This window comes from Oryx dammah, unplaced genomic scaffold (genome assembly GCF_014754425.2).
Source record: "Oryx dammah isolate SB20612 unplaced genomic scaffold, SCBI_Odam_1.1 HiC_scaffold_5, whole genome shotgun sequence".
Taxonomy (NCBI): domain Eukaryota; kingdom Metazoa; phylum Chordata; class Mammalia; order Artiodactyla; family Bovidae; genus Oryx; species Oryx dammah.
The window spans coordinates 94,710,780-94,724,752 of record NW_024070189.1 but is presented as its reverse complement, the minus strand read 5'-3'; the positions used below and the strand labels follow the sequence as shown (position 1 = coordinate 94,724,752).

Here is a 13,973-nt window from a genome sequence, read left to right as displayed (position 1 = left end):
AACTTTTTTCTTTTTTCCCCCCTGCACGGTGAGGCTTGCAGGATCTTAATCCCCTAACCAGGTATCAGACCTGGGCGCTGCAGTGGAAGTACAGAGTCTTAACCACTGGACCACGGAGGAATTCCTAGTAACATTCTTGGCTCCCTGATATAATCCTTTCCATTTTTAAAAATTTATTGCTTATTGTCCAGCTTTCCCTCTACTGCATGCATTCTCAGTGGGAGTGATATGACTCCCAAGGGGACCAAAATTAATTGTTCTGTGGCAAAAAAAAACAAAAAACAAAAAAACAACCAACTTGGAGATGACAATGACTTGTGGCCTCCAAAGCCAACCCTCCCAGACAAAATCTTATTCCTAAACATTTAATTTCTATTGTTAGGGAGAAATTAAATGTAATTAGATTAACACTGATTTAAATTGAAGATAATTCCATTTTTCTCCTTTAGAGGGATGATAATGAAAAAAATGGTAAAAACTGCTGCAGACTTCTGCAGAAACACATTTGCCTGCTTTGTTCACTTCTGGGTCCCCAGCACCCTCAGGGTGTCTACACTTGATAAGTGCTCAATTCGTGGGTATTTGGAATTGATAGGAACCAGATTATAAAGGACTTTAAAAACTAGACTAAAGATCATAGTCTCTTATATATATTATATATATACATGTATATATATATATAATATATATAAGGTTTTTTTAAATATTTATTTTTATTTATTTGGCTACATAGAGTCTTAGTTGTGGCACGTGGGAACTAGTTCCCTGACCAAGGATAAAACTCAGCCCCCCTGTATCTTGAGCACAGAGTTTTAGCCACTGGACCACCAGGGAATTCCCAGCATAGGCTCTTTATCCTGCAGGCTGTGGGGTGTGAGTGAGGCACTGACATGTTCTGAATGGTGACCCAATGTGACCAGATTTTCTTGTGAGAAAGATTATTCTGGAAGCTTGTAGAGGATAGGGTGGAAAGGAATAAATTAGCAGGAGACCAGGAAGGAGGCTGGGAAAATAAGTAAATAAAGAGGGTGGTTGGGAATTCCTGGTGGTCCAGAGGGCACCAGAGGATGAGATGGTTAGATAGTATCACTGACTCAGTAGACATGAATCTGAGCAAACTCAGAGATAGTACAGGACAGGGAAGCTTGGCACGCTGCAGTCCATGGCGTTACAAAGAGTCGGACAAGACTTAGCAACTGAACAACAGTAACAATCAGTGGTTAGGACTTCACACTTCTATTGTAGGGGTCATGGGTTCAATTCCTGGTCAGGAAACTAGGACTGCAAGTTGTGAGGCACCGCCAAAAAAAAAAAAAGAAAGATGGCAGTCTGGCAACAGATGAAACTATTATAAACTTTGTGCAAAGGGTCAATAAACAGTTGTGCAAACTCACTCAAGTTTACTTCAAGAAATGCAAAATCCAAACACTGAATGTTGCAGTTGGGCAAAACTATAAAAATTTGATATTAATCAATGGTAGCAAAGATACGGAGAAAAAGACACTCCTGTACTTTGTTAGTGAGATTATGCAGACTCTTCAGATGGCATATTGATGATATCTACTAAAACCTAAATACACATACGTGTTTTTCTTTGAGCCAGTTGACAATTCAGCCTGTGAGAAAAACCTGAGAATGTATGTAGAGATGTGAGAACAAGCTATCCGAGCAGTACTGTTCATGATAGCAAAAACTGGAAATTCCTATCTGCCCATTAACAGCGGCTGGTTAAATAGATTAAGGCGTGTTATGCTGCTGGGACTTCCCTGGTGGTCCAGTGGCTAAGACTCAGAGCTCCTGATGCAGAGGGCCTGGGTTTGATCCCTGGTCAGGGAAGATCTGGCATGCTGCAACTAAGACCTGGTGTAGCTAAATAAATAAATATTAAAAGAAAAAAAGACATGCTATGCTGTAATCTATTAAATGCTATTCAGTCCTTAAGGAAGTAGATCTACTTGAGGTCATGTTAAAAATACATCCAAGAAAAGGAGATGAAGCAAGGTATAAAATGGCATATGCTATAGGAACCAATTTTTGTACATCTTTAATAATAGTAGATAGATATGTAGATACATTCAAGCTATTTTAGGAACAGAATGATCAAACTGTTGCTGAGAGAATGCTTTGAGAGGAAGCCATCAGGAAAGAGCAGCTTATTTCTAAACTTCTGTTTTACTTAAAATTTTTACCATCTGATTTGTTTTGGTTTAAATATAAACATATACATAAACTATAAAGTTATATTTTTCATATTAATATATAGCACACATCCTATGTTATATATATTTTTTAATATATTTTAAAAATCTCTTCTTTTTGTGTGTTTACTTACTTGGCTGCACCGCGTCTTAGTCGCATGCACGATCTTTAGTTGCAGCATGCAAACTCTTAGTTGCAGCATGCAAACTCTTAGTTGCAGCATGTGGGGTCTAGTTCCCTGACCAGGAACTGAACCGGGCCCCTTCCCCCACCCCCTCCATTGGTAACTTGAAGTCTTGGCCATGGACCACCAGGGAAGTCCTTTTAACATGTTTTTCATATTCACAAATTTGCATGTCCTCTTCTAGAAGGGACCTAAGGAAATACACATCCAAGTGCACTAAACTGGCTATAAGAAGGCGTCCAGTGCAATGTGGTTTAAAGAGTTGGAATTGAAAACAGCACAACTGTCATGACTAAGGGATTAGCTAAATATTGCCCAACGAGCTTCACCCCTGTTAGAGAAAACTGTGCCCATTTCTGGCTACCAAAAAGGACCTTAACCACTAAACACTGATGCTTCTAGGTGTTTCGACTTGGCCTCATCTTTACAGGCATACTTTGTTTCATTGCACTTTATAGATTTCCTACCAATTGAAGGTTTATGGGAACCCTGCATGGTCAGATGATGTTTATGTAGCATTTTTAGCAGCAAAGTATTATTAAATTAAAAGTTCTATTTTTCCCTAGACAGAATAGTATTGTGCCCTTTAAATAGACTACATAGGGCTTCCCAGGTGGCGCTTGTGGTAAAGAATCCACCTGCCAGTGCAGAAGATGTAAGAGATGTGGGTTTGATCCCTGAGTCGGGAAGATTCCCTGGAGAAGAAAACGGCAACCCACTCCAGTATTCTTGCCTGTAGAATGCCATGGACAGAGGAGCCTAGTGGGCTACAGTCCACAGGGTCACAAAGAGTTGGACACCACTGAGCACACACACACATATACACATAGTATAAACATGACTTAAAAAATTATTTTATTTATTTTGGGCTGCTCTGGGTCTTCATTACTGTGAGGGCTTTCTCTAGTTGCGGCCAAAGGGGCTTCTCCTGTGGTGGCTTCCCCTGTTGCACAGCAGGATCTTTAGAGCACAAGCTCAGTAGTTGTGGCTCACAGGCTTAGTTGCCCCACAGCATGTGGAACTTTCTTGGACCAGGGATTGAACCCCTGTTCTCTGCACTGGCGGTCTTCCCTTGTGGCTCAGCTGGTGAAGAATCCGTCTGCAATGTGGGAGACCTGGGTTCAGTCACTGGGTTGGGAAGATCCCCTGGAGAAGGGAAAGGCTACCCAGTCCAGTATTCTGGCCTGGAGAATTCCATGGACTGTATTGGAGTCTCAAAGAGTCAGACATGAGTGAGTGACTTTCACTTCACTTCCCTGCACTGGCAGGCAGACTCTTAACCACTGGACCGCCAGGGAAGCCCAAACATGACTCTTATTTATTTTTAAAATGTATTTCTTCTTGACTGTGTTGGGTCTTTGTTGCTGCCTGGGCTCTCCTCTAGTTGTGGAGAACAGGGATTACTCCCTAGTTGCAGTGCCCAAGCTTCTTATTGCCGTGGCTTCTCCTGTCGCGGAGCACAAGCTCCAGGGCTCCATGGCTTGAGCAGCTGTGGCCCCCAGGCTCTAGGGCACAAACTTAATTGTTCTGGCACATAAGCTTAGTTGCTCTGCAGCATGTGGGATCTTCCTGGATTGAATCCGTGTCTCCTGCATTGGCAGGCAGACTCTTTACCACTAAGCCATCAAGGAATCCCCGAAACATGAGCTTTATATGCCCTAGAAAGCAAAAAAAAAAAAAAAAAAAAAAATTGTGACTCATGATATTTTCTTTATCGATTAATTTCAATATTTGCTTTACTGCAGTGGTTTACACGGAGAAGGTGCTGGCACCCCACTCCAGTACTCTTGGCTGGAAAATCCCAAGGACGGAGGAACCTGGTAGGCTGCAGTCCATGGGGTCGCTAAGAGTCAGGCACGACTGAGCGACTTCCCTTTCACTTTTCACTTTCGTGCATTGGAGGAGGAAATGGCAATCCACTCCAGTGTTCTTGCCTAGAGAATCCCAGGGACGGCGGAGCCTGGTGAGCTGCCATCTATGGGGTTGCAACGAGTCAGACACGACTGAAGTGACTTAGCAGCAGCAGCAGCAGCAGTGGTTTAAAACTAAACCTGCAACTTCTCTGAGGTTTGCTTGTACTTCCACTGCAGTATTCTTTCTGTATGGAATACAATTTTCTTTTTAGTTCTCTATTTATTTATTTATTTATGTGGTGGCTACAGCACACATCATGTGCAACCTTACTTCCCTGATTAAGAATTGAACTTGCACCCCCTTCAGTGGAAGCAGAGTTTTAACCACTGGACTGCCAGGGAAGTCCCTGGAAAACTTTTTCTTAAACATTGAACATGTTTTTTTTTTTTTCAAATCAGGTGTTTTCTAAGGGATAATAAAAGGGAGCCAAGGGAAGCATGGGACAAGGTTGGATGGAAAAGAAGTCCCTGAGCCATTCTTTTGGTCCTTTATCACCACACCAACATCCTTTCCACATCCAGAGACTGCACAGGACAGCAGCCAAGATAACAGCAGGACTTCCCTAGTGGTCCAGTGGGAAAGAATCTGCCCACCAATGCAGGGGCCAGGGGTTTGATCCCTGGTCTGGGAAGATCCCACATGCCGTGGAACACTGAACTCCTGTGCTGCTACTGAGCCTGCGCACCTGGAGCTTGGGAGCCGCAACTGCTGAAGCCCTCACATGCCTGGAACTTGTGCCTCACGAGAGAAGCCGCTGCAATGGGCGCCCCCTGCTCACAATTAGAGAAAAGTCCGGACGCAGCAGTGAAGACCCGGTGCAGCCCAAAATAAAAATAATTAAAAAAAAAAAAAAAAGACAAGAGTAGAAGGAACTCTACAGAGGGTGTCAGCAGGGGGGTGTGGACACTCAGGGTGCGGAACCGGTCGGAAACTTGGCAGCAGTTTCAAGGGACTCACTGGTGCTCACAGGTGGAATTCCACTTCTTGGTATTCTTCAAAAACACCAGAAACACACATCCACAAAAGGTCACATATTAGGACAAGCACATGAACTTTCCTAGCAGGTTTATTCACAATGGCCCAAATTGGGAATCATTTGAATTTGTTTCTGCCATAACAAAATACCACAGACTGAACAGCTTATAAACAATGAAAATTTATTTTCTCACAGTTCTGGAGGCTGGGAGTCTGCAATCAAAATGTCCTTCTGAGTCCTATCTCCCTGGCTTGTGGATGGCTGTCTTCTCCCTGCGTATTCACATGGTCCTTATAAGGACACCAGGCCTGTTGGCTTAGGGCCCACCCTAATGGCCTCGTTTTATTCATCTTTAAAAAAATTTTTTTAAGATTCTACCCTCAAATATATACACATTCGGAGGTACTGGGGGTTATTCAACATATGACCTTTGTGGGAGACACAACGCAGGACATAACAGAATTCAAAAATCCATCAGCAGAGGCATGGACCAGCAAACTGTTTCATCTCTACAATGCAGTACCACGTAGCAATAAAGGGGAGCAAGCGACTGACACAGTGACATGTATGCATGTCTCAGACACAAACGAACAGACGCCATACGATTCCGCTGGTGTGAAATTCTCTGACAGGCGAAACTAATCCATAGTAACAAGTCATCTGTGATCATCTCTTAATGGAGAGGGAACCAGCTTGCAGTGCCAGGCAGGTGAAGGGAATTTTCTGCATCTTGATCTGGGCAGTTGATGACACAGGCAAATACACAAGTATAAAGTCCAGCTATCCTTGGAGAAAAAAAAAAAGAGCCAGATCTTTAGAAAAAAGTCCAGCGGCACACACAACATGTGTGCATTTTAATAATAAAATCTGGAGAGGAACAAATTAGAATCAGAGTCAGACCATCCCAATTCATTTTTTTTTTTAATTATGTATTTGGCCAAGTGGAATTTTCTATCTTTGTTGTGGCATGTGGGATCTTGAGTTGCAGCATGCAAACTCTTAGTTGCAGCATGCAGGATCTAGTTCCCTGACCAGGGATCAAACCTGAGCTCCCTGCATTGGGAGCGTGGAGTCTTAGGCACTGGAGCACCAGAGAAATCCCCAAGTTCTCTGCTTTATTTTGAATGTAGTATTTCTTGCTTTTTAAAATCCCCTCATTCTTTGTGGTTTGTCTGCCTGCCTTGTTCTTGAGACAGTTGGGGAAGATGCTGGTCTGTGTGATTGCTGCATGCATGCCCAGCACTGGAACCAGTGCTGGAATAGGTGGTAGATCGGTGGTTGTGTGACTGTTTGCGTCAGTTTTCATTAGTAGTTGCAAATGATTGCATGTCAGTGTGGACACATTACATATGTGCGTGATCGTGGTCACTGTGGCAATGATGGGGTGTTAGAAAAGCTTCCTTGTGACACAAAAATGGGAAACAAGTGCTGACCATTCGTTTTGGCCATTGTGGGATTCAGTGTCGTCTTTTTTTCTATAGCTTACTTTTGTTTGAAAATTGCAAATGTGCTTGAGAAAAACAGGTTGCCGATAGATACGTGCAGTAGAATAGATGAACCTAATGTTTTTTTAAAGATGCAGAGAATAACTGAGTTTAGGAACATGTGGCAATGGTGGAAAAGCCTAGACAGGAAGGAAACACAGCAACACTTTCATCATGGTTGTGTCTGAGGAAGTAGCAGGCGGGGAAGACAGGGTGTCATCTGTGCTTTGGATACTTATTTCATTAAAAACAAAACAATCTGGACTTCCCCAGCGGTCCAGTGGTTAAGACTCCATCTTTCAATGCAGGGGATGTGGGTTCAACCCCTGATCAGGGAATTAGGATCCCACATGCCATGGGGTGAAGTCAAAAAACAAAAAACACACACACAACTTGGCTGTTGTGGAAAACAGTATGATGGGCCCTCAAAAATGCAGAAATAGAATGACTACAGAATAGAAATATGACCCAGCAATTCTCCTTCTGGGTGTATACAGAAAGGAATTGAAAGTATGGCCTTGAACAGATGTTTGTACATCCACGTTCACAGCAGCATAATTCACACTAGCCTGAAGGTGGAAGCAACCCTAGTGTCCATCGATGGGTGAATGAGTGAACAAAATGTGGTCCATCCATATAGTGGAACATTATTCAGTTTTGAAAGGGAAGGAGCTTCTGGGAATTCCCTGGCGGTCCAGTGGTTAGGACTCTGGGCTCTCACTGCCGAGGGCCCGGGTTTATTCAGGACCTGGTCAGGAAACTAAAATTCTGCAAGCTGTCATGGGCATACACCCAGAGAGAACCGTAACTCAAAAAGATACATGCACCATAATGTTCGGTGCAACACTATTTACAATAGCCAGGACATGGAAGAAACCTAAATGTCCAACAACAGAGGAAGAGATAAAGAAGATGTGGTACATATATGCAATGGAATATTACTCAGCCACAAAAAGGAATGAAATAGTGCTATTTACAGAGACGTGGATGGACCTAGAGACTGTCATACAGGGTGAAGTAAGTCAGAAAGAGAAAAATAAATATTGTACATAATGCTTCTTTGTGGAATCTTGAAAAATGGTACAGATGAATTTATTTGCTGAGCAGAAATAGTGATAGATATAGAGGATAACTTACAGATAGCAAGGGAAGAGGGTGGGATGAGATGGGAGACTGGAATTGACATATATACATTACCGTATATAACAGATAACTGAGAGCCTACTGTATAGCACAGGGAACTCTATTCAATGTTCTGTGGTGACCTAAGGGCCTCCCAGGTGGTGCTACTGGTAAAGAGCCCGTCTGCCAGTGCAGGAGACGTAAGAGACAGGGGTTCAATCCCTGGGTTGGGAAGATCTCCTGGAGAAGGGATAGGCTACCTACCCACTTGAGTTTTCTTGGGCTTCCCTGGTGGCTCAGATGGTAAGGAATCTGCCTGCAATGCAGGAGACCTGGGTTCAATCCCTGGTTTGGGAAGATCCCATGGAGAAAGGAACCCACTCCACTATTCTGGCCTGGAGAATCCCATGGACAGAGGGGCCTGGCAGGCTAGAGTCCACGGGGTCGCAAAGAGTTGGACACGACTAAGCAACTTTCACAATACTACAATAAAAATTAAAATTTAAGAAAAGGTTCTGCAAGCCACAGGGCATGGCCAAAACACCAAAACAAACAAAAGAAAAAAAAAAAAAAGAGGCAAGTACTGCATGATTTCATGCAGCACTGATTCCATGACTCCAGCTCCTATGAGGTCCCTAGAGGAGTCAATCCAGAGACAGAAGGTGGACGGTGGGGGCTTGGGGCTGAGGTGGGGGAGGGATGGGGAGTTAGGGTGTTTTTAAAGTGAAGTGTAGTTGATTTACAGTATTGTTAACTTCTATTGTACAGCAAACTGAGTCAATTATACATGTATATATTCTTTTCCATATTTTTTTCCATTGTGGTTTATCACAGGCTTTTGAATATAGTTCCCTGTGCTACATAGTAGGACCTTGTTTATCTATCCTATATAGAATCATTTGCATCTGCTGACCCCAGACTCCCAATCCATCCTTCCCCCAGCCTTCAGAATTGGTGTTTAATGGGGAGAGAGTTTCAGTTTCACAAGATGAAGAGTTCTAGAGATGGATGGTACTGATGTAACTGCAGTGTGAAATTACTTAGTGCCGTTGAACCGCACACTTAAAAATGGTTAAGATGGAAAATTACATCATATGTATTTCACAATTAAAAAAAAATAAAAATGAACATGCACGCACACACACACCATAAACCTGAAACCAGTAAAAAACACAGCAACGCTATTAGGATGGTATTTATGAAACAGAAAGTAACAAGTGTGGGCAAAGATGTAAAGAGATTTGAACATCTGTGTGTCGCTACCACAAATGTAAAATGGTAGTTGTTTTTTTTGCTGGTTCCTCAAAAAGTTAAAACACAGAAGTACCCTGTGATCCAACAATTCTGTTCCAAGGTATATACTCCAGAAACTTGAAAGCGGGAACTCAGAGAGATACTTGTAGTGTTTACTCCAGCATTATTCACAATAGCCAGAAGGTGGAAGCAATGCAAACGTCCACTGACAGACTGAAGGACAAAATGTGTAGACATACAAGGGAATATTATTCATCCTTAAAAAGGAAGTTCCAACCAGTGCTACAACATGGATGAACCTGGAGAGTGTTCTGCTGAGTGAAAGAAGTCAGACACAGAAGGCTGATATGATCCCATTTATATGAGATGCCTAGAATGGGGAAACTCAGGAAGTATAGGGTAGAGGTTACCAGGGGCTGGGCGGGGGGAGATGGGGAATGAGGGGTTATTATTTAGTGGCTATAAAGTTTGTTTGGGATGATAAAAATGTTCTGGAAATACACAGAATGATTGTATTGAATGCCACTGAACTGTACACAAACACACAAAAAGGCTTAAAACCCCTCAAATCTCAGTCATGATTTTTGACAGAATAAATTAGATTATCAGTCGTTAAGTCATTTCTGACTGTGACCCCATGGATTGCAGCATGCCAGGCTTCCCATTCCTTCACTGTCTCCCGGAGCTTGCTCAAACACATATTGAGTCAGTGATGCCATCCAACCATCTCATCCTCTGTCGTCCCCTTTTCCTCCTGCCTTCGATCTTTCCCAGCATCAAGGTCTTTTCTAATGAGTTGGGCTCTTCACATCAAGTGGCCAAAGTATTGGAGCTTCAGCTTCAGCATCAATCCCTCCAACACATATTCAGGGTTGATTTCCTTTAGGATTGACTGGTTTGATCTCCTTGCAGTCCCAGGGACTCTCAAGTCTTCTCCAGAACGATAGTTCGAAAGCATCAATTCTTTGGCGCTCAGCCTTCCTTATGGTCCAACTCTCACAGCTATATGACTACTGGAAAAAACCATAGCTTTGACTAGACGGACCTTTGTGACACAATGGAAGAGTCCATCCAAGGATGCTCAGCATGGTGTCGTTTACAACAGTAGGAAGATGAAACATTTAATTACTTACTATGTGGTAGATTAGTTGCTAAGTCATGAAGTCGTGTCCGACTCTTGCAACCCCATGGACTGTAGTCTACCAGGCTCTTCTATCCATGGGGATTCTCCACGCAAGAACACCAGAGTGGGTTGCTATTTCCTTCTTGAGGGGATCTTCCTCACCCAGGGATCAAAGCTGAGCCTCCTGCATTGGCAGGCAGATTCTTTACCGACTGAGCCACCAGGGAAGCCAGATTACTTATCAAGGAGCTGAATGGATTTTACATTTGAATGCTCTCTAGTCCTTTAGTCTTGGGATTAAGGCACTTGTGACTTGCACGTCATGTTCCAGTGGAGGTGCCACCGAGTGCCCCCCTGAATACACAGAGGTGGGGCAGGTGCTACTTGGCTGACTAGGCATGTCAGCCAAGGCCACATCTTAACGGTGGCCCTCTGGGGCATTTGTGCTGGTGAGTGACACTTCTTTGTCTGCTTCTGCTTCACTGTCATTTTATACAGGTCTTTCCCAAAGATGAACCAAAGAAAAGGTTTGTTCCTCCTAGAATTCAGTACCACTGAGTCAGGCTGAAAATGTGGAAAAGTCCACCTAACATATTCTTAAGCAAATAAAGGGTCTGTCTGGGGGTGGCAGGCCAGGGCTCCACGTGATGCTTCTCGTCTTGTGCCACCATCCGTTGTGTGGGGCTTCTGGACTCGTGGTCACAAGACAGCTGCTACACTGCCAGGCATCACAGCCCACTCCAGACCAAAGAGATACAAGGCCACAAGGAAGGCCAACTAAGACTTCCTGGGGACTTCCCTAGTGGTCCAGTGGTTAAGACACCATGCTCCCAATGCAGGTGGCATGGGTTCGATCCGGGTTGGCGAATTAAGATCCTGCATGCTTCACAGTGTAGCCACAAAATAAACAAAATAAAAGGCTTTCCTGGAAACACCACCAGCAAGTTCTACTTGCATGTTATTGGGCAGCACTGAGTCACAATCTCTACCCCAAACACACATGGAATGATCTAACTTCAGACGAACACCTCTGTGGGGTCACACTCGGCACTAAGGACCCCACTCTCATCCGGCCTCAGTGGAGAGGCACCCAGAAGTCCCTCGTAAATTGTGAGCCGCCACCCAGGGTGATTTATAGGAGAGATTTATTTGAAGAAATATTACAACATATAAAAACTACATAAAGTCTTAATTTCCACTTCATACAGTGGTAAATTTGATATAATGCCTAATAAAAAACTTTTAAAATCCAGAATGGACAAAGTACTGCACAGTTCGATCACTAAGTCAAATTAGCCGATAGGCAAATCTCACTGAAGAGCTTCATGTCAGCCAAGGCCACAAACACCGCATACGACACACCTGAACTGACTGATTGACATGTGAAAATACAACAATATCAGTGCACGCTGGGGGTCTCTGGTGGCAGAAACACGGGTGATAGGAGGAGGGAATTAGTCCCTGGCAGCCGCCTCCTTGATTTTAGCTGAAGGGAAATAAAAGGAGAGTCACTGCAAGGAACGTGCGTTACAGTAAGCAACAGACAAGACAGGTACATTAATCAGGAGCTATATTAATACCCAGGTGTCGATATTAAAGGATGACCAGGTAAGAACCTGTGGCAGCTCTGTATCAACATTCAGAGAGACTGAGCCCTGCTCAGGTGCCCCCTAAAGGCTTTGGTTAGCGTCCACAGTGGGCCCAGCCAAGCCAGACTCTGCCACAGGACAGAACTGGGCCCCAGTGCCTGTCCACCTACCCACCCACCTGCCTGCTCAGTCTCAGCAACCCTGAGAGAGACATGAGGGCACTGGGTGAGTTGCCCCAGTCCCAGAGCCTAATGTCACACCCTTGCTGAGTCCACCCCCACCATACCTGAGGTGCTCTCACGCGCTTTGGCCAACATGCAGCGCTTGATCTCCAAGCCGATGGCTTTGGCCAGTGGCGGCGGCACAGCATTACCCACCTGCAGGAGGGAAGGAGGGCGACACCTGGTTTGGCATGGCCGGAGTCAGCACCAGCCTCCACTCAGACCCGGGCACTGGGTCCCTGGCCTCAGGCTCACAGGGGCCTCCAAAGCCCTTCCACTGGACCCTCCTTCCACCCCAAACACTGATGGGTCAAGAATCAGCCAGAGAAAGGGGATTTAAAGCACTTTAGAAAATCTTAGAATCCAGATACAGAAGCCATCAGGTCTCACTTCTGGCTGAAAGCTGATACTCCGGGAGAACGGCATGTTGGGGGAGGTGAGGGTGGTGTGAAATGGGAAGGTCTCGCTGTAACCCCAGCGATGCACCTGCGTTACTTGGATGTACCTTAATTAAGAGCCAAACCTAGTACTCTGAGAAACAGGAGGAAATAGTGGTTCATTTCAATGCTTAGTGACAAGACAGTGAATGTGTACCACCACACACTCAGCCTGCTCTGTGTGATGTACTGGAAGTTTCCTTTGGGCTAAATCTCCTTCAGCTGTCAATAGCAATCACACACTTAGTGATTCCGCCTGACCCATGAGGACCCGAGGCCCCAGGGATGGCTGGTTACCCCTTTCTTACCACCACCCTCCTGGGAATACTGAGGCCAGCGAGTTAACCAGCTGTGGGGGTTCAGGGTCCCCTCAGAAGTGACCGTGTGAGCCGAGCTCCCCACAGAGCCACCCCACCCTCGTCTCCCTCTTGCCGGGCCTGCTTTGTGGGAGATGCCGGCCGGCCCTGCCTCAGTGTCCATCCACTGACCTGCCGGTGCTTGTCCAGGATGTTGCCGAACAGCCGATAGGTGTCAGGGAAGCCCTGGGAGCGGGCACACTCCCGGACGCTCACCACTCGGTGCTGCTCGGGGTGGAGCACGCGGCCCTAGGGGCGAGAAGCATGGTGGGGGAGGGTGTGAGAGGCAACCACCTACAACTGTGCCACAGGAAGCCCACACTGGCCCTGGCCAGTGAGTCCGTCCCCACCAGGCCCGAGGGGCCCGCAGACCTACCTGCTTACCCATGGGCTCAGGGTTGGTGACAGTTGTGCTGAAGAAGCCATCCCACTCAAGACGCCCGTAGAGGCCAGCCCAGTGGTTGTGCCTGTTCCCAGTGTGGGGCAGGCACCAGGGGATAAGGGTGTTGAACTGTCGGGCCGCAGGCTCACAGGGCTTGCCTGCAGGGAGACAGGGCTGTGATGGGGCCGTGGTGGAGGACAGTCCACCGGGCGGAGCCTCCCCATAAGCTCTGCTTTCAGCAGCCTTTATTTAGAGCAGGGACACCCAGGTCCGGTGGGTCTGCACCCAGCTCAGGGCCACTGGCCTCCTGAGCCCCTGCACCTCCTGCTGAGAAAGCCTGAGACTGTGCCCCTTCCCTTGAGGCCCCCACATGGCTGCAGATCCTAACAGGGCTGGAGGCTTCACACCAAGCAGGAGGAAGCCATACTCGGAGGCCAGGGCACGGGGAGGGGTTGCCCCACCTTCCACACAGGAGCAGACCCCGCGCAGGGAGCCGGCGCTGCTGCAGCCGTTCTTCTTGTCATGGTAGTTGTACCGCAGCTTCCGGGCCAGGGTGCCATCAGAGAGCCGCACCTCAATGTTGGGCAGGTCACGCCAGTCCGAGCCCGGGGCCAGGGGGATGTGCCGCATGCGGGCAGCCACCAAGGCGCTCATGTCCTGGAGGAGCACAGAAGGCCTGGCTGTCGCCCAGTTGGGGGAGCACCCAAGCAGGTGCCATGGGGGCTGGGTGCT

The 13,973-nt window shown here is 46.1% G+C and overlaps 1 protein-coding gene across 2 annotated transcripts in view; it reads right to left on the bottom strand.

Moving 5' to 3' along the window:
* Nucleotides 1-11,384: 11,384 nt before the first annotated feature.
* Nucleotides 11,385-13,973, bottom strand: part of DNMT1 (DNA methyltransferase 1) — a 43,216-nt gene continuing 40,627 nt past the window's right edge. For both annotated transcript variants that reach the window (XM_040240747.1, XM_040240748.1), the window contains exons 36-40: nt 13,703-13,898; nt 13,236-13,399; nt 12,992-13,108; nt 12,132-12,222; nt 11,385-11,742 (exon numbers count right to left, since the gene is read on the bottom strand). In XM_040240747.1, the coding sequence (XP_040096681.1) occupies nt 11,711-11,742; nt 12,132-12,222; nt 12,992-13,108; nt 13,236-13,399; nt 13,703-13,898 (600 nt within the window). In that variant the 3' untranslated portion in view covers nt 11,385-11,710. The remainder of the gene's footprint in view (nt 11,743-12,131; nt 12,223-12,991; nt 13,109-13,235; nt 13,400-13,702; nt 13,899-13,973) is intronic.